The following is a 20,901-nucleotide window of genomic DNA, read 5'->3' as shown; positions in this document are numbered from 1 at the left end:
AATCAATGTACACGCACCATGCCACGTGACAAGATATCCTCTTGACAAAACAAATAATTTTTCCTCTTCTCTCTATATCCCCCCAACCCATTCTCTCACAACACACACACACACACACACTTTTTTTTTAACTAATATTCTTTATTTGAGTTTCATTCAATGTCAAATCCATATAAACAATAAAATTAATACGTCCATCAACAACAAAAAAGCAGCTGTATTCTTCTTTCTTGTGCTGCTAAATCATTTTTCAAACATACAGTACGATATATTTGATTCCTTTTACCAAATCATACCCTGTTTTTATAAGAGAAATGACATGAAAATCTGTATAATTCTCAGAAAAAGCTATTTTGATCAGTCTAATCAAGCCAATCCGAATGTGCCTTATCACTCACACACCGAATAAGATATGTGTGCTACTCAATCACTTTTTAACTTAACTTCCTTCATTTTTTTTTTTTTGGCAGAGCACACGCTATATATATAAATATATCAGATAAAGTATAACTCTTAAAAGGGAAAAAAATTCTTGATCAACTTGATCAGACTGCTCAATATCCACTTCATAACATAAATTCTCTTACACTCTCTTGAGAATACAGCATTTCCTGAAACATACCATAAAAAAAGCATTCTTTACTTAACCGAACAAAACTCATCATCAAAACACACACACACACACACACACACACACACACACACACACACACACACACACACACACACACACACACATACACACACACACTCTCTCTCTCTCTCTTTAATTATCTCTCTTAATATTACATGACAGTCCTCAATGACTGCCTTGGACATACAAGTGTAACACTATTGCAGATATTGTAGATAGTCATAGGGGTCCTCTTCCATACTGAAAATGGTTTTCAGAACCAAAAATGGGAACACAAGAGCCTTTACAAGTTAGACAAGAGATCAACACTACATAGTTACAAGACTCATATACAGTAGCTTCCTTTTATAAAAAAGACTTGTTGGTCATTACCTCTAATACGAGTGAAAGGCAAGCTGGGAAGAAGGTCATGAAGACAAAGTAGTTTGCGATGAGAGACAGGCAGCCGAAGCAGCAGAACACTTCCATCTTCTTGATTCCTGAAAACAAAAAATACAAACAATCAGACCTGTCAGCATCGTACATCAAACCAAAACCGTAATCACTCCGGGAACAATTTCCCTCAACAAATTAAGCAACTCTTCATAGGAGGGCAAATGATCTTCAATGTTGATGGCAAAATCAGGTATTTGACAAATAATGCCTTTGGGGCTGAGATATGCAACACAATAATCCTATTAGCATTTACTACCTTCTTCATGTATAACTTCTATCACACACTGTGTGTTTTTCTCTTTCCCAGGGTATATCCTCCCTTATACCCAGAAACATGACATACTATGGTAGTACATCGGCAAATGTAAACATCTTTCTAACACTGATGCTTCATGGTCTGAAAGACTAGCAGTCACCATGTTTATTCCAGCATAAATCTCCAGGAGAGTTTTCACAATAACTGGTAGAGTATCTTGCCACTTAAGATCAATTAAATGAAATGTGAAAATAATTTTTCCAGCAGTACCATACAGTTTTTACATTGGGGGCAGGAAAAGAATTGTACACATTTCTCCACATTCACACAGTCAATGAACACGGATGCTTTCTCTATAAAGCATTAGTTTGCAAACTCACCAGACATCGTCCCGATGCTAATGACGAGTGTCGTGACGACGGTATCCAGGGTGATGGTGGGGCCGAGGATGGCCATGCCGCGGGCGATGTTCTCCTTCACTTCCCGCTGCGAGGTGCTGCTCAGGGCAAACTTGGTGAGGGCGCTCGCCTTGGTCAGGTCAATAAGGAGCAGGAAGAATGGAAGCGCCTCGCTGGAAGTAGCACAAACAGTAGACATGGCAACCATGATAACCACTTTCACTCATTGCATGAAATTATCAATGTCATTTTGTACCATGGTGCAAAATATTATCTATTGCATCAAAATGAAGCATTGAAAGTACTGTACTGATTAAATGTTTTTGTTTTTATTTTTGTGTTTTCCTTCTCTGAGGGTTTTACGGTGTATTCTTTGTACCAAGATAGGGAAGGGTGTTGCCTTGCTGATTTTTAACAGCAACAATGAAAGCAAAAAAATCTTTGTAGTAACATGCAACAAATTTGCTTGCAGATCATTTAACCCTCAAGTACTCAAAGCAGGATTCTAGCTCTAACAAACAGCCACCCCTGTTTTCCCATACAACTTTTTGTAAAAGTATGCTAATAATTATAACTCAATTTTCAAGCATTAAAATACAACTGAATATTCATGAAGATAACATGATGAAGTGAGCTCTCATTTAAGTCTCCCTGTAGTGTATTACAAGTAGTTCAGTTCGCCTATGAGGACTCCCTTATTTTCAATTACCATGGTAACATGTGTACCACCCTTTACACATTATGTTTTGCACTTTGAAATGCACCTTCCATTACATTTGCGTGAGGGTGATATCATTTGATATATCACATGCTATGCTATCAATTGCTTGATGATAACACCTCATGTGGTTTATGAAACTCGGAGTAGCCACAAAGCACTGATGAAATCTTAAGTCATTTTCCTATGTAAACATTATCATTATACATAAACACATGAAATACCTAATTACAAATCAATCCAAGCACAGGTAGATACTTTAATAACAGAATTTCTTTGAGCACAGCCTGTATAATTGTAAGGCTGAATGCAATGCGCAATATATCCACATTGTATCATCTACACACCCTAATCTACACTGGGCTTCAGTATCAAGAGAAATCAAGATTAAGGCGGCAGATCTCGTGTCATTTCCAAGGTAAAAGCTATCAAACAAGGCTGACACATGCAAACGTGTTACACCAGAACAATTTGTTTGTTGTTGACGTCACATCAGAAAACAAGACGAAAACACTCAATATGCACAGATAAAAGATATATCGTGATATGACTCAAATTTTAAAAGAAATAAAGGGCGTGGCTTTCAAAGTTCACATCAGCTGAGCTAGCGGCACATATGAATTCAGTTTTATTTCATTAAAAAACAAACAAAACAGCTAGGTAAATGACTTGCTGGTCATGAACCGAACAAATCATTCCACCTTGTTTAGGGGGGTCAATGTCTTGATGAATGCCGATAAGACATTGATAACGGCAGAAATGCAAACTAGAGGTATTTGGTTTTTATCTCGTGCAAACAAGATACCAGCCTTGTTGAACTCGGCACACTGTGCACCTCAAAAAACGCCGTTATACATCGTTAAACAATACACTTGAGTGGTCGAGAAAGTAAGTGTATTTGAGACCAAACACACGTGACGTTTATCTCGGCTACACCATATTAACGACAAGAACATTTTAAACTCTAAAGCAATGCTATCCGCAAACAGAGAAGAAAAAACAACATGTTCTCAATCAGCCTCTGTAATCGACTACATGCAAACTGGATCTACCAATACTTCCCCCTCCATCCCCACCCCAGCCCCTCAAAAAAAAGGGAAAAGAAAACAGAGGATGACTGCCCAAACTATCATTCTACCATGATAGAGAACAAATCCTTCCCCCTCCCCCCCCCCAAAAAAAGAAGGAAGTATCATAAACTCAACATCTAACCAACCCTACAAAAAAATTGCCTATCAAATTTATGACCATTTTTTTTTTTTGGGGGGGGGGGTTAGGGAGAGGGGGTGTGAAGGAAGTTAAAGGATGATAATCCAAGAGTATTCACACTTTGGATGGTAAGGTTTTATTTGACAGAACAGGAATGCAGCATTTCCACTCACTTTAACCCTGTAAGTTCCAGACCAAAGAGGTGGATGACAGCACTACTGAATAGGAAGCTGGAGAAGATTGTGAAGAGACCGGCGATGCCTGCAGGTGAATCATAACATGATTTGATTAAATTTGACTTCATTCCTGATTCCATTCTATTTCATTTCACTATTTCTGCACTGTATTTCATCAGGTACTGTAACCAAATGAAATACACAAAATACAAAGAAATTAAGAATGAAAATAAATCATGAAATACAATGTACACATAATTCATGAGAAGAGTGTGCACGCTAGGCATGCTAAATCAATTTTAAGCAAACATATTTTTCACTTTAAAAACATATTTTCTTACTTTTGATGAAGAAAAAAAAAGGATACTAAATACTACACAAACACTAGTAAACAGCTTTGCGAACAAAAAGTACCAAGGTATGAGGTATAACAAATGAATAAAAATACACCCACATACAGGGAAAAAAAGTCAAAAGAATGAACAAATCTCAGCAAAAGACGCATAAGGCATAATCCCTATAATGCAATCCTCAATAGGAGCTTAGTAGCTCTCTATGCACCTCCCAGATATTTTCACTTCCTCTCAAAGATTTCATGACCTCAATTTCTTGGGTCGAAAGACTGTCCATCCAGGATTAACTACTCCCCTTTCATCTACGATCGTCTGTAAGGGGAAAGTTTGCGCAAAGTGAGAAATACGGTCAGCAAAAAGCTGTTCTGTCTTGATCCCTTCTACCGCAAGTTTGGGGTGGATTATATGCATTCCTTTAAAAGTGTCACTCAAGATTTCGCTTTATGAGGCCACGGGGAAGCAGACAATTCAGGATTTAGAATGTATTTAGAATATCTCTGCAACAGATTTAATAATGATCTGTACCAGGGTTGTCAACATTGACACGAGACAATCGGGAGGTTTGAAGGAACGAGATTCTCAAGAGTATTTCATGCATCCTAGGATGCAATAGAAATGGCTAGATCAGAGAGGATTTCATCTTTCTTTTCTTTTCTTTCTTTTTTTTGCAAGGCCGTGAAGAAACAGTTCATTTTCAGGCAGCCCCCTGCAGAATCATACAAACCTGTCAGGTCTGCACATAGATAGAAGTCACAATTTTCCATGTTTCCTCTCAACTCGCAAATACATTGTAGAGTAAATGATGCAAATATACGCAGTGCCATGATCTCTGCACATTTGTGGTAGTTACTGGGTCCAGTTTGAAAGTACTAAATATACTAAGTAAGATGCCATACTCCCACTTTGGAGACAATACACAGTGCATACATGCTACAGGAGGCCAAACTCGGGTGAGCATTTAATTTTGTAACTATTAGTCCAAGTGAGAAATTTATGAAAAACAGAATCCATGTGAAATACAGTATCAACTTGCTATGTGAAGAAAGCTACTGGAAATAAGACTAGTCACTGACCCAGGATGTATTTTGATCCTGTCGTTCTCAGCTTTGTGAACTGCAAGTAGAGGTAAACGACTGCTAGCGTTCTCATTATGCACATTATAATGATGTCCGACGAGTGCGATGATGCCTGCAGAGAACACAAAGGAAATAAAATGAGCATATCCTTTGAAGATGAAGTCGAGCATCTTCACCTTGTGTCATTTTTCAGACTTTCCACGCCAGAAACCAAACCATTCACGAATATTGTGGATCATTCAAGCAAGATTACCTTTCTGAAAATTCTGGGATTTTCTCCTTTTAGTGTCTGTTTAATTAATCACCAATCCATCATTCATCAATTCATTCTACTTGCTACCAACACACCTTGCAGAAGTTTTGAATGTCGTGACAGGTTGAAAAAGTTTTGATTCACGTTTAGTCTACACTGACACAGTACTTGGTGAAGTACTCCTATAAATCTGATACGATGTCATGTAGGTGAAAAGCACATTTCAGGAAGTCACTTCCAACAATATCATCATCATTACCACCATTATTACAATATTATCATTATTTTTCTGGTACCGCTGCAACTTAGCACTGCCCTCATGGTATTCAACAGATATTGTGTTTGTACACACAAAATTTTCTTGTAATTATAATCTTTGAGAACAGATTACGGCAGTGTGCCGGTCAAAAGCACACCATGAGTAATCATACAAAGTACATTGTTTTGTCATCACAGGGTTCGAAATTGGCGATGGTCCGCTGGCCATTGGCCACCCAAAATCACGTCGGACTAGCTAAAAATCATAAAATTCTGAAGTTACTAGTCCATCTGGCTAGCCAAAATATTGCTTCAGTGTCAAAATTGATTCTAAGTAGTCCGCCTGGCTAGTTAAAAAAAAAAGTTAAGTGCGACCCCTGCATCATCATACAACATGATATGACTGCAATACACTGGTGTCCTCCTAAAGGGAGAGGGGTACAGCCACTGTTCCTCAAAATTGTTTTATGTTTTATTTTTGAAAGTTCTAGCTCTTAGAATTGGAAAATTCCTTTCAAGAGAATGATTTAAAATGATCCAAGACTGTAATATTCAAAAAAGAGGCAAATGTATCATAATCATATCAAATCATATCAAACCAGCATTTGTTAAAAAAAGATATCAAAACAATCTATGTCTTTACCTGCACATGGTCGCACTCATAGTTCCATCCACAGATCTGGGGCAGGCCGGTGAAGTAGTTCATGGACAGCATGCAGATGGTGAGGGTGAGGGTGCAGACGATGACCTCCCAGGGGTGGGAGGAACAGAACCGCCCCTGAGCCAGGAACAGGCGGGTCAGCATGTCGGAGCGCACGCTGGATGCAGACAGAGACAAACAGGGGGAAACAAAGGTGTGTGATGACGGAGGATTATGCGATCAGACCGCCCGTGGATGACAATTGTCTGGAATCTGAAGGTTTATGTTGTTACTGAGAACTCACTGAGTCGTGGAAGGCCACTGTAACAACACCACCTACGCGCATTAGAAAGATTTCCCTATTATGTGGATTTGACTTGTTTGTGTGAGTGTCAGTGTGTGTGGGTTTAATTGCATGTGACAAGCACGTTTCTGCTCTTCCAAAAGTGCTTGGATTTGTCCACACCAAAACACACTTTAATCACGTTAAATGCAATTAATTTACATCCCTCCCCCCCCCCAAAAAAAAAAGAAGAGAATACCAGGTACTGTTCACTGAGTGACATCAATTGATGTGCAACATTTTTTAATTCTTCAACTATCAAGTCTAGCCACCTAAAGCAACAGGATGAAACAAGTAAAATACATCTCCATGAGCCAATTGTCTCATCAAACTCTTCAATTTTTTTAAATTACAGAAATTGTAAAATATTAACCCTTTACATGCAAATGTTAATCCCAGGCACTTTAAGCTGAAATTGCTAAGCTTTTTAATCAGCATTCTGCAATCCATCCAACTTTGACAAAGTTGTACAATGGCAAGCCCACTCAGGCGCAGCAATGTTCGGCAGGAAGGCCGTGGTGGCACGATATGGATTTTGATAGGAGAAATAGGTAATCTCTATTCATTGACAATCAGTGTCTAGACATCTGAGCCAATTAAAGCAGTAAAGAAAGCATTCCAGTATGCACGCCAATCGGCAAACAAAGAACAGTGAGGGTTGAATAGATTGTATCGGCATTCCTAAAGAGAAGCTAGCCTTATCAGTCGGCAACTATCAGGCGAGTTCTACATGTTCATCTGTAGCAGCACAATGAAAATGCCACAATTGTCATTGTCTAGAATATTGGTTTATCACGACATTTGGTAAGGACCCAAGGTTGGGATTGTGTTGCAGATAATCATGAAACAGTTTAAAAGATTAGCTTCCACTTATCGCAAGATAAGGGACCTTGACCGATAACATAAGGTAACACATTGTCACGCAATGTAAGTAATAATTAACCAATCCTCCGTTGAAGCTGGGTGGTGGATGTCAGGTAAGAAGAGTTGGAACTGCACAGGCATTTCAAAAACTTGAAAGAAATTTCCTAGCAACAGCAACATAGGGAACATAAAACACAGATATGGAAAAAAAAAAGTTGTTCCCTTTATAATAAGGCTTGATTTCAATGATATCATAGCTCACATGCAAAATAAAGCAATTTTACTGTAGAGAGCACGACAGTTCAATGACTGAGATTACATGTACTGTCACTGTTAATAATTTCTTGTAGGATGCCACATCACACCATGGACCTACAACGTAGGTCCATGATCACACGAATAGATCATGCTAACGAGTTACGACCATGTCCAGTTTTGTCTCACTGTTGGATTTCATATGATCCATCCAGCAGGGTGCTACACAACTAGCCCAACCCCACTGGTCCACTTGCCAAGGGCAAGCAAAATTAGTGGGCACTTGCTTTGTTGAAAAATGTATGATGAATGCCCTTGCCAAAATGGCCACTTGGAAATGGACTAGTGGGAGAAATATCACTGATCATTCCCTGTTTGAATTCAATTTTCTGTCACTTACTCGCTGGTTTCTGATGAGCTTTGATGACGAACAGACTGCTGAGGAAACGATTTTTAACCAGACTGACAGCAATGCCGTTTCAGATCCTCATGTGTGAGGTTCAGCAAATGGTATTATGTGTCTGCCTCTTTTGTTGAAGCACTCTCAACAGAACATACTCACTGGAAAGAGGGTTGAAATGCCCTTGAAAATGGAAAAACCTACTCTCATTGGCACTTATAGCAATAATGTACTGTGGGGACTTACCCCGTAGAAACTTTCACAACTTCTTCTTTCTTTTTTGCCAAATGGATTCCAAGAGGTATTCCAAGAAACTCAGTATGGTTTAAATACCTTGGAAAGAAATGTTTGATATTCATGTCATCACTTGGGGGAATTCCCCATGCTGGCTTAGCACCTGTTTCCTATTTCCGAATGACGTGAAGACTGTGTGATTGCCAACACTTTGGTTTTGAAATAAGATACAATCTTACTGGTGATGTTTTTATCTGCTGCAAAGGGAGGAAAAGGGGGATAGTGGAGGTTCTAATTACTCTCCTCTACATTACTCCCTCTCCCCAGGGCTGATGGATAAATCATTTATCCTACACAGTCTGCCATAATTGGTCTGAATCTGTCACCTCTTTTGTACATTTCACATGGAATTGGCTCCCTAACTCATCTGATTTGTTTTTTCTTTTCTTTTTTAATTGCACTCAGGATTTTTCCCAGAGGATGAGCTCTTTCCAAGATGTTTTCCTTAATTTTTTTTTTCATCCAGTGAATTGTAAACTGCGCAAAGCAAACATAACAAAATACCCTCCATAATAATGAAACAAAACTAAACATATTCAAATGCTGTAATATGCCGTACAAGCTGCTTTTCACCCTCAATATGATTTATAATCTATGTCATATACTGAGGAAGAAAAGATGAGGAATCAACAAGGTTTCACCAAACCGGCTTTTTAATGTAAAAGAGACACAGTGCAACTGATTGGATGTTGATACTTATTGTATAAAATATTCCCATAAACCTAAAAAATGATGACTTTGATTTTAAGAATTGTGATATCACTGTACAAAAAATTAAATACTATTGTCAAGTACAACTATCAGAGAGCATGGCTTGAACTGAAAGTCCCAAGGCATATGACTCGCGTATTCCTATAGCAACTTAACCTGTCTCACATTCAAATTGTGAAAAATAGGGCCATTAATTACATGTCACTACATTAACAATTCTGCTCACGACTTAACATTATATCTGTTCTTATTACTGCAAAATACTCTTCTTGTCCAAATATGGTGGGGGAAAAATATCTGGTAAATAAATGATGAATTTCGGCACCAATGCATGATCATGTATATAGTTCGGGGGCACTTGAGATTTTGTAAGTTGGGCACCGCTTGCATAATACAGCAGCTCATTGCATGGGCGATGCTTCCCATAGCTTCCTGCTGAAAGTCGGGTGAAGGACAAGTGTCCGCAAGCACATTCACAGCCGAGGGAGAACAAACACCACCACGCAGGTACACAGACAGGCGGTGGAGAAAATCCACTCACCAACTCACAGCGATTGAGTAGGCCTACAGTCTGACCTAAATTATGTGGCCCTCTCTTATTCAGACTTCTCTATTATCTGGACGCCTCCAAGCAGTTAAGTCCAGAAAAAAAAAGTGATCTCAAACAAAATTAAAACTCCTATAAAACCCCCGGAATTTACCTGCGATGTTCCCCACAGAAACATGTGATGAATTTTACAGTAAGATGTTTCAATTCCATGACTATGATTTTTAACTTTTAAAGTAGACGAGCATAAATTAAAATTCTGTTGCAGTGCAAACTACCTGCACCTGCAGGCACATTGTGGAGCCTAATAATAGTCTCCAATTACTGGTATATATGCTATCCATCTCACAAGCCTATAAGAATCAAATCTCAACATTATTTTGTGAAACTAATGTGAACAGGCTAGGGATCTTCAAGCAAGTTATGATTATACAAATGCTACCAGATAATCATCTGTAATGACATGTTTCCTAAAGAGATTCTTTTCTATTCTGTTCTGTTCCATTCTACGGTAAAAATGGAAATTTTCACGGTGTGGAAAATTTCGTGCATTTCGTGCATTTCGCGCAACCACACGCAAGCGCGAAAATAAAATCACGCAAATATTTTTGCGTGCCATATGTTCCAGTAGTTAATGTCCTGATTCCGAGGTTATAATTAAAAACATGCAAAATACATTTTACCCGGTTGAGCGCAAAAATTACTTGCACAAAAATATTCACTTTTACAGTATTCCATTCTGAACTATTACTGATATCATATTCCTCTTTTCAATAACTCTTGAGAGTGTGGTATATGTACCAAGTGCTTGGGTGTGTTTAGTATGATATCATGTAATAAGGGAGTTTCAATGTCCTCACCAACAAACTGGAGTGCACCATATGTAAACTTGTCATATTGAAATTTCATCATTCTTTCAACATATGATGTACAATGTAGTACACACATATTGTACTATCATAAACTGCTGAGAAAATAAGGAAAGATTTGAAAAAAATGTTCTGTTTTGTTTTTGGTCATATTGCATTGAAATGTGAGAAAAAAAGAACAGTGGCGAAGAGGATACATTTCCTTGTCATCAATCTACACCTCATTGTCTTGATAAAGAATAGCAAGGGAATTCTACGGAATTAATGACTCAGAACCAAATGTAGTTAGTTTGTTGTTGATTTTTTTTTTAAACATCATTTTTCACAACTACAATGGGGTCACCGCATGACTACACTTGCTTGTTTGCTTGCTCATGAAAATACATGTACAACCAACACATCTCTGTCATAGCATTTGGATGTTTTTTATGTGATATCGTCACAAATTTCAGAGAAAAATGCTCATCTACATGGTGGCAGCAATGTTGCCAGCAATGGTTATGGAATTAATATACATGTATTAAAATCATATTGTACTGTCTAGACAAATGGGAGGGTAGGCCTAACCCAAACAAACATTTACAGTTTGTGGATTCAGTGATGTCTATACAATGAATTGCTGTGACAGTCCATGATGTTACAGTAGTACAATGATATCAAGGCATATTCCGCACAATTTCATATATCCGGCTTTATGAAAGAGCACTTGACTTCCTCCTTCAGAAGGCAATGATATCAACATACATTAGTAATAAGTGGAATGTACACTTTTCGTCAAAAAAAAGAAAGAAAGACAGAAAGCTGTGAATTACCTTTGCATAAGTTTTGCTTTCACTTTGCTCAAGTTTTGAGGTACACAATTTTGGGAAAAATGAAGGTTTTGAACATTCAAGTTCTATTTTACAATCTCACATCAGAGAAATTATCACAAGAATTTGAAGATGCACCTGTGTATGAATATGTTCACTGCAGACCTGGGTTTAGAGGAAAAAAGAATTTCGGACAAAAATCTTGCCATAAAATTACAAAACAAGCAAAACAAGAATAGGCAACTGTAATGTCTAGATGCAAATATTGACTGCATCAAACATGCATCAAAACACTTCAAATCCTACGGAAACAATGGTAGAGCATGCATTCACTTGTGACCAAATCAAAAAGAGCACAATAGCATTATCATGGATCAGGCCACAATCTTTCTTGGGAGAGAATTGGTTCCTGCTATTCACAATCGTATTTGCACATCGAGCAAACAAACATGTATATCTGACAGGTGTTATGAAGTCCCTGAATATCACTTGACCAGCCATTGACCCCCATGTAGGCCTACACTGATTATGCAATGTTTTTACTTTTTGTTTAAAACTAAGTGTGAATGGAAAAGATATGGCATGGAAAATGGGTGCTATAAAATCTGATGCATGGAAAATCTCCTCTCATAAACATATTTTTGATTTGAAGTTAGAGTCGTCAGAGTGGACGCAATCTTCAGGAAATTTAAGCAGGCGTGGACAAACACTTGTATAGGTTAAGACCAACTGTAATGTCATAAAGAGAGAAATCTAGAGATAAATTGGCACCCAGTGTACAGGTTGCTAGCTTTATAGAGACTGCACAATAGCAGCTCTGAGTTGCAAAGACGATCACGTAATGGGCCTTCGGCAGAAACAGGGTTGAAGCACAAATTAGATGTGCACTACCTTGAGAAGTCATTCATGTACATATACAATGTATTTATAAAAAGATTCAAAATATATGATTTCCACTGATACAAAAGAGTCTAGACAACCTCAAACATATCAAAGAATACACTTTCCTTTGCTCTGATAAAAGACACCAAATCCGAGTGTATATTGTAGTATGTGCTGAGGATGTTTTTTCCTCTTTTTTCTTTTTATGTGCATGGGTTCATTTCTAAGACACAGAAAATTTCTAGCACACACAGAATACTCAATATCAATTTCTATCTTTTCCCTCCAAAGGCGACTTTTCCATCATAAGGATACTATGTAAAAAGAAAAAAAATACAAAGACCTGCAATGTCAGAAACTTCCAATAGCAATGGTACCGATTATCAACAGTTATTTACACACATGTCCTCCGTAGCTTGAATTCAGCCCAAAAAGAAAATACTTTGCAGACAGCCATTTGGAACAGATTAATCATATGAAATTGCACAAGTATCAAAAGATTTTATTCACTAAGTGATTTACACTTCAAAATTTCAAAAGATGCTTTTTAAAAACATGGTGGCTAAAAATGTCAAACTTTGGTAAGCAGATTGTACCTTTACCCAATTGGAAGCATTGAAAATTAATTTTGTTTACAGCTTCAATTTGACACGAGACATGAAAACTCGTCACATTGAGGACGAGTTAGGTGATACGCTTGTGGTCATCAGATGACGGTCATCTGTGATGGACAAGAAAAGAATGTGATATAGGCACCTTGAAGTTATATTGAGCGTGCATGCGAAACCGTTTCTGTAACCACTCGGCCACGGGTCATCCACGGAAATGGTAAGACAAAAAAAAAACAACAACAATGTATAGATGTAACAGGGGGAAAGTCAATGCCCACTCAACTAACGTGGCCGTGTGAACATCTATTGCATTGCTAGACGGAAAAGCGGCCTTATAACGACTGAGGTCGCTATGCCATTTCTGGCAACTTGGGAAAAATACGTCCCGCAGACATCAAACCTATAATCGGCTGGTTTTGATACCTTGCCTTTAATCACAATTTTCAGTGTAATGACGTCATCAAATTACAAAACAATGACATCGTCTTGAAAGACAATTGTTCAAAGTACAACACCTCAGTCGTCGTCATTACATACTATGATCGGTTTGACAAAGTCAACCTGGAAAATTTTGCTGCAGTCGAAGCAATGTGGTCTCCAACACACAAAAAAGAGGGATATGGCGTGTGTGTGTGTCTGTGTGTGTGTATAGGTGCGTTTATATACGAACGTGATTTCTACATGGACGAATATGTAATACAAAATTGAAGAAAAAAAAGTAAAATAGCTAAGTATTTTGTTTCGTGATCTTGTGGGGTTCGAACCCGCAACCTCAAGTCTCTGAGACGTCGCCTTTATCCACTCGGCCATACGTCTCGACGAGAAAATATGGGGAAAGTAAACTTATGTATGTGAAAGATACATGAGGAATCGTTTTGTCCACATTCCATTTTCATTTTCAGTTTTAAACTGCAAAATTGTCAATCTGATGAGAAGATTTCAAAGAATAAAATGCATGATTACTGCAGCTTATTGTCTCAGCTACAACATACTAAAGTTTCAGAGGAAATGGAGCAAAATCAGCTGAGATAAAGGTGCTTAAACGTTGTCAAGTCAATGCATGGTTTTTTAAAAAATCACCTCCCATAGACATAACACGTAAACTTGTCCGATTTTGTGTCTTTACTTTTAATCACAATTTAAAGTATGATGACGTCATCAAATTCCAAAACCATGACATGGACTTGAAAGGCAAATGTTCAAATTACAACATATCTGAATTTGGGGTAATATTAAGCTTAAACAATAGAGATACGAGCAAATGAATGTCAGAAACAGTACCTCAAAAAAATTAATTCCACTTTTTTGATTTCAGATGATGATATGATGACGTCATGAGTTTTCCTGGCAATATCGGTACTTGAAACGTTATTTCCAATTCATATGCTTTTGTAATATGCAAGAGAAATATAGGGTCAATGGACGATTTAAAGAGCTATGGCGAAATAAACAAAGACATGTTTTTTCACTTTATTTGCAGAAAGACGCGCGCGCGGAATTTCAACTTTGACGCCAGTGCATTCCTTTGTTATAGGTCAAAATCGATCGGAAATCAATGAATATTGTTACTCAAAGTATCAGAAATCCAAATCGGTCAAAAAAATTGCATTTTCATGTTAGTTACGCCCTCTGCGCGCGAAATTGCGCGGACGGACGCGCACGCGAGAAAATGTTTGAAACGCTTAAAATTGTCTGAAACTTCGAGATTTCCCATTGGGAAGTCGTTTTGAGCCTTTTAAAATTTTGACGCGCGCAAACGCGCGCGTAATGATGACCTGGGTAACTAGCGTTAAAATGTAAGATAGAGCGTGACCTGAACTTTATGTCCACCGAAAATGATACAGAAATGATATCTAGTTATGAAGTTATGATCGATCATGTGACAAGGTCCGAAAATCACAAAATGGCGCCTAGATGACGTCATAGATATGTTACTGTCATGAAAACCTTATTGTGGCTAGATATTGTTATGAGACATGTTGACTGAAAATGTCATGTTAGTCCGTAATGTCATTGTTGAGATATTGACGACACAAAATGTGGCAGAAAGAAAGAAGAATAAAAAAAAAGAGAAATTTTGACAATCACAATAGGTGATACGCTGATAGCGTATCACCTAATAAATATGAAAGATAATGGCAACATGTACAGTTGACACTGAAAACATTGTTAACACATGCTTGCAAGTCGTTGAGTGCTGATGTTTGTAACTTTAATTTTTCTTGGTTTTGTGGGTTCCTCAGTCACATGTGTGAGCATTTATTTCTTCCATAGTACTCCTTATTCCTTCAAGAACTCTTTGAAGAAACATTTTCTTTAATAGTTCCACTCAAGTCAAATGTATCAGTCAAAGGTTTCGACACATCCTGCTTCCCTTTATATGAAATGAAAGAATCACAGAATACCTCTGTTTTAGTTTCGCATTCAAAGGCTGATGTCACATTCATGTGACTGTTAGACCTTACATTTATATGACAACAGGATGCCTACTTATTCAAATTGATGAAATTCTCCTGTCGAGTTGTTTTTATTGCAACTTATCAAACAAATTGCCCTACATCGATAAATTTTCCACTGATGTACTGCAATTTTTTAATCAGTTGCAGGATGCCTAGTTACATTGTGACTGTCACACCTACTATTTTTAAACGTTTTATTTTTAATTTTCTCACAGAATGATCAAGCTGTTCCATGACATTTTTAAAAGCTGCCATAAACACAAAGATTTGAGGTCAATGATTAAATTGAAACCACCATTCACAAATTGTTTGTTCAGCGGTCCTTAAAATTCATTAGTGAAGGATAAAGTTTGCACTAAATCAGACAAATGATCAGGCAAATATTCCTGCTGCTGTTGATTCATTGCAAATTGGGATTTAAAAGGGAAAAAAAGAATACATGTCTGTAAATTCACCAACTTCATAGAATGTTTTAAAGATATTGAACTAGCTTGAGATCTGCTTTGCAGAAACGTACTGTGCCACACAGAATAAAGTTCCTTACTTTGCTCACTGGTTTTCTCTTGGGGAAAATGAGCAATTTAAGCTCAGCTATTCCATTTGCCAGAGTGTACACATGTGCCACAAACATGTAAGTACCAGTCAAAAACTGGCCTTCATTATCACAGCAGAAAGGTTATCTGCGGGACAAAATGATCATTCCTAAACTGGATAGATGAGGATGGTTATGATGCCAACAGTGGGACTCACTCTCCCTCTCTCATCTCTCAACAACTCTCTTCATATGTTCACTACATGTGTATTTCCTGGCTTCTAAAAAAGACAACGTATGTTTCTGTACAATATGAAACTTGAGCTTTGAACCAATGTCAAGGCTATTAATTGCTGTAGCTTTTACATAGAAACGTATGCTTCAAACAAAACTCAATAATAGACTTGTCTCTGTCAGCAGTAAGTTGTATATCAGACATCATTACAGATATATATTTACCGATATAAGCTGAAATGCTATGCTTTTTTCTATGTTTTCACACATTCTTCTCTGTTTAATGGCCAGAGATCTGGAGAACTGCTTTGATGACATTGACTTCATAACTAGGCAACGTTGGTCTAGAAGACAATCATTACAGACTTCTGGCCACAGAGGCCACCTTAGAAGATACAAACCACCTTCAAACAGAAGAAACCACCTTAAAAACAGCTGAGGTTTGTGGGTATTTAATTTCAGTCTCTGCAGTTTCAGTCAAAGTTGTGTCCTAATCATATTTTAGATGAATCTGGAAAATGAGCGGCATAAAATCAGTGATCAATAGCATCTGGTAGCTTTGATTCACTGCAGGATGTTTGACGGTAAAAATGGAATACATCAGAACAAAATCCATTTGCAGCGAACTTTTTCAGGGTTGGAAGAAAATTACCTGTTCAAAATACTTATTAGATTGCATGTCACATCAGAATTACTGTGGTATTACAGTTTACATACACAGCAATTTGTTAAATATCGCAGTAATTTGTTAGCAACTGGGCGCAAGATTTCATGGTGAATTTAATAGCACAGATCAAGGGAGTGGGGATGGATGTCTACCCTCCATATAGTAAGAAGCTTTGGGAGGCATTTTCAAGCTGACAGTCATGCAATGCGGTGATGTAAATATATTCTAATTTGAAAAAAAAAAAAAAAATGTCCTAACAATTAACATGTGACTTTCTGGTAGTTGGAAATATATACTGTATACATGTCTTGATTTTATTAGTGAGGTGTGAGAAAAAGCTTGTCAGGTGTGTGAGCATGAGAAAGACCCCTGGCCCTGAGGCTCAAGACCTACTGTACCAATGTGAAACAGACAGTATGTTGCATCTTTCAGAAAGAAATATACCGGTAATGTAGGACTTCTTTGATCAGCGGAAAATAGATAAAAGATGTGCTACAATAAAAGAGTCCTATGAAAAGCTGTGAATAGTAACAAACAAGGCAAAAGAGTGATTTTTTTTTAAAATCTGGATTTACTTAGCATGAATTATTTACGCGCAGCCATGGCATGGGACTTATATCCAACATATGCTGCTAATATACAAACTGCATATTGTGCAAAAGCTTACACTCAGAATCACCAGAATACCACATCTATAGCAATCAAGATCAAATCTAAAAAAAAGACAAATGATAATTCAAATTCAAACCCATTGAAACATCAAATTCTACTCATAGGGGGCCTACCAGAAAAAATATTAGAATTATTTTATAAAATCATTGTAGTTCTGTGACTATGTAGGCCTACATGACACAGACACATTACTTCTCAATGAATTTAACATGTAGTGCACAGAAAGAGAGCAACAGCAAAAAGAAGCAGATAATTACCTTGTTCTCACTTCCAGATCCAGATCCACAATCTTATCAAGGAAAATCATGGTTAATTATCCACTTTTTGGCACTGAATTAACAGATATTCTGCAGACAAGTCCCCTTGCACCCTGAACATCCCCCAGACGAGGAAAGGTTTGATTAGGACCTAGTATAGCTTCTCGAATTCTCTGCTCCTCACACACCGGTGCTTCAAACGCCGGCAGTGTTCTGTCAGTGTGCTGTCGGTGAGGGAAATTTCCAGGGTACAATATCCCCTTCTCTATCTTTAAGAATTGGTTTCTGTTAAAGATGCAAGATAATTGTTGAATACCAGACTGTGTGCCACTTTCATTTCACCCCTTTCCTGTGAGTCTGCGCAAAAACACCTCTCATTCTACAGTTATTCTTTTTTCTTTTTCTTCTTTATGTCTTTAATCCTCTAGACAGTCCAGCCAGCTCCCCCCTGAAATTATTTAAATGAGTCAGAGTGGAAAGGTCCATTTTATTGTGGGTAGATTCACAGGCATGAGGGATCACTGCCAGTGGAATTTAACATCACAGCAACTAATCATCTCATCTTCATGGTGAAAAATTTGGGGAGACCCTTCAGGCTTTGCAATATCTGCACAAAAAAAACATATTTCCAGCCATCTTACTTTTCCTCTTTTGGAGCAGAAATAGGATTTTATTTTCCATCTAAAAGATGATTGACCACTCCCATCCACACTCCTTGCTTAGTCTTGCCATGCCAGTGGACACGTGCATACATTTGTTGATCACTCCCTAGCTACATGGCCTCCCCCATCATCAGCCACTAGCTGTGACGAGTGCAGACGCAAGCAGCCCAACCGCATGTGACCTCAGCTCATACATCAGCCCATACTGGAGGTACAGCTAATGAATAAACATGAGAGAGTGAGGTGAGCCACGCTTGGGTGCACCAAACCAATCAGCACGCATAATCCATAGCAAGTACCCTCATGCACAGTCTGCTCATGCACAGACCCCAGTTTTTCATTTCCCGTTTTCAATAGTGATGGCCATGATTTCACCCCCCCCCCCCCATGCAAACAAAATGTGTACATACCATCATTATTTGATTATAATATGTCTAGACTAGATATTAGTTTTGTATCTGCCATTATTTTTTCTCACAGTGCTTACAAGCAGCTAATAAGAGGCTGCTTTGCTTGTAGTTGCAATAAAAAGAATGAATTTTAACTAGACATAAATTTTGTGATTAATCAATTTTGCGAATGGGAAAAGTAGTAAGTCAGTTTACGTGAGTGGTTACATTCAGGATAGAGCACCAAAATGATGGAATGAGAAATATGTTCTCCCTTTTCGGGAAAAATGTTCATAATTTCCCACATTTAGTGCTGATTACTGTAAAACCAGAAATATATGCAGCATGAAACCTTTGCAATTTGAGCTGATGGCCTTTTTTGTAGCATGAAACTTTAACAAATTGCCAGTGGCACTCAATGCCTTGTGTAGACAAGAACTTTCTTGTGCATTTTACTTTTGCAAATCTTGGCTCTTTGTGACATTCACAAAAGCTTCATGCATGCAAAAATTTGTTGTTTTACAACACACTGTAGGACCTAACTGTACAGTACAGTACAAATGTACGATTTGTGTAACAAGATGCAACATTTTCACACATGAAATTGGCGAAAATAAATACACATCAAAAAATGCTGGCCACATTTTGCATATTGCCATATCACACACCAGAAGAAAAAAAAAGAAACATTATATATGGCACACTAATATACTACTAAAAAAAAAAAAAAAGTCTTTATGGGTCTAGGATTACAGACTAGCAAAATCCTTTACAGGTATCTTGTAGATAGTTCAGGCACACAGGATGTTGAATTAACCCAGCTGATTGAGTGCAAGCAGCCCCCCCCCCCCCTTCTCAGTGATGTAACACCATTGATTATCTGTACCTCCCTTGTACGAGAAGTTACCTTCAGACGACAAGCCATAACCTCAAGGTTAGGAAACCTCGAGGTTAAGCTCTTGCCCCCTAACTTCGACATGCGTCCACAGACGAATCTTAACCTCGAGGTTACGCAACCTCGAGGTTAAATTCCTGCCCCATTGAGTGAGTTGATTTTTGTGTCCACACAGTGCTTAACTACAAGTGGGGACCCCCCCCCCCCCCCCCAGCGGCTCGTGGTTAGAGCGCTAATCATAAGATTTCTCATGGCTTCTAACCTCGAGGTTTAATAGCTAACTACGAGTGCATCTTCACGGTCCCTAACTACAAGCTTAATGTCAAGGTTTCCTACCCTCGATTAAGGCTTGTCGTCTGAACGTAACTATTGATGTCTGTACATTTGAAATGAAATTCCAGCTTCTGTAACAGTGGAAATCTTGGCGAGGTAGAAATTTTTGTGCATTTTGCGCAACATAAAGCAATTACAAAATTAAACGTGCACAAATAATTGATTTTGCTTGTTATAGGTAATATGACTGTATATTATCTTTGATTTCAAGTTAGATAAACAAGCAGTACCTACTTTATTTTCTGACTCATTATTTTCCCACACAGATATTTTCGCGAATGAGGTCACAGACATTTTCCCCAGTTTTCTTGATTTCACACCGAGGCTATTACTCAAACTTATGGTGACATTTCTGTGTGTTGCTAAACTTGCGGTCCATCAATGATTCACAAAATTGGCAAAAATTAAACCCTCAGGGAAAATACCACCTTAAACAGCATTGCAGACGTATAACCGCTGTCATTTGTAGTTTTCCACACTTTTACTAGTCTTGGAGCATGAGTGACATTGTTCATAATTCGGACCAGTTACCTTTTACCATTGTCGTAGTACATTTACATTGTACGTGCTGCCAAACCCTCTGCTCGCTCAATTGTCCTGACCATACACACACACACACAAAAAAAAAAGATGCAAACTTCATCTTACCTGGCAGAGCATGAAAAATTACCCACATGTAAATTTCCACTTTTACAGTATTTAATATGAATTGACAGCTACTAGGAGATACTAGTACTCCAATCTTCCCTGGATGTGTATTTGCCGAATGTAAATGCTCAACACATGTCTGCAATTTGGACTCCTCAATCT

General features: G+C 38.0%; 1 protein-coding gene across 1 annotated transcript in view; it reads right to left on the bottom strand.

Annotated features, from left to right (window-relative positions):
• LOC139721221 (3-hydroxy-3-methylglutaryl-coenzyme A reductase-like) overlaps window positions 1–18,652 on the bottom strand; it is a 29,389-nt gene extending 10,737 nt beyond the window's left edge. Inside the window, exons 1-6 of the mRNA XM_071632544.1 lie at window positions 17,813–18,652; window positions 6,410–6,584; window positions 5,253–5,367; window positions 3,824–3,911; window positions 1,706–1,896; window positions 1,007–1,113 (exon numbers count right to left, since the gene is read on the bottom strand). Of these exons, the coding sequence (XP_071488645.1) occupies window positions 1,007–1,113; window positions 1,706–1,896; window positions 3,824–3,911; window positions 5,253–5,367; window positions 6,410–6,584; window positions 17,813–17,862 (726 nt within the window). The 5' untranslated portion in view covers window positions 17,863–18,652. The remainder of the gene's footprint in view (window positions 1–1,006; window positions 1,114–1,705; window positions 1,897–3,823; window positions 3,912–5,252; window positions 5,368–6,409; window positions 6,585–17,812) is intronic.
• Window positions 18,653–20,901: the final 2,249 nt, after the last annotated feature.

The sequence above is a fragment of the Diadema antillarum genome, unplaced genomic scaffold (assembly GCF_040938485.1).
Source record: "Diadema antillarum isolate AM-2024a unplaced genomic scaffold, OU_Dant_1.0 scf00000140, whole genome shotgun sequence".
Taxonomy (NCBI): Eukaryota; Metazoa; Echinodermata; class Echinoidea; order Diadematoida; family Diadematidae; genus Diadema; species Diadema antillarum.
This window is presented reverse-complemented; position numbering and strand designations above follow the sequence as displayed.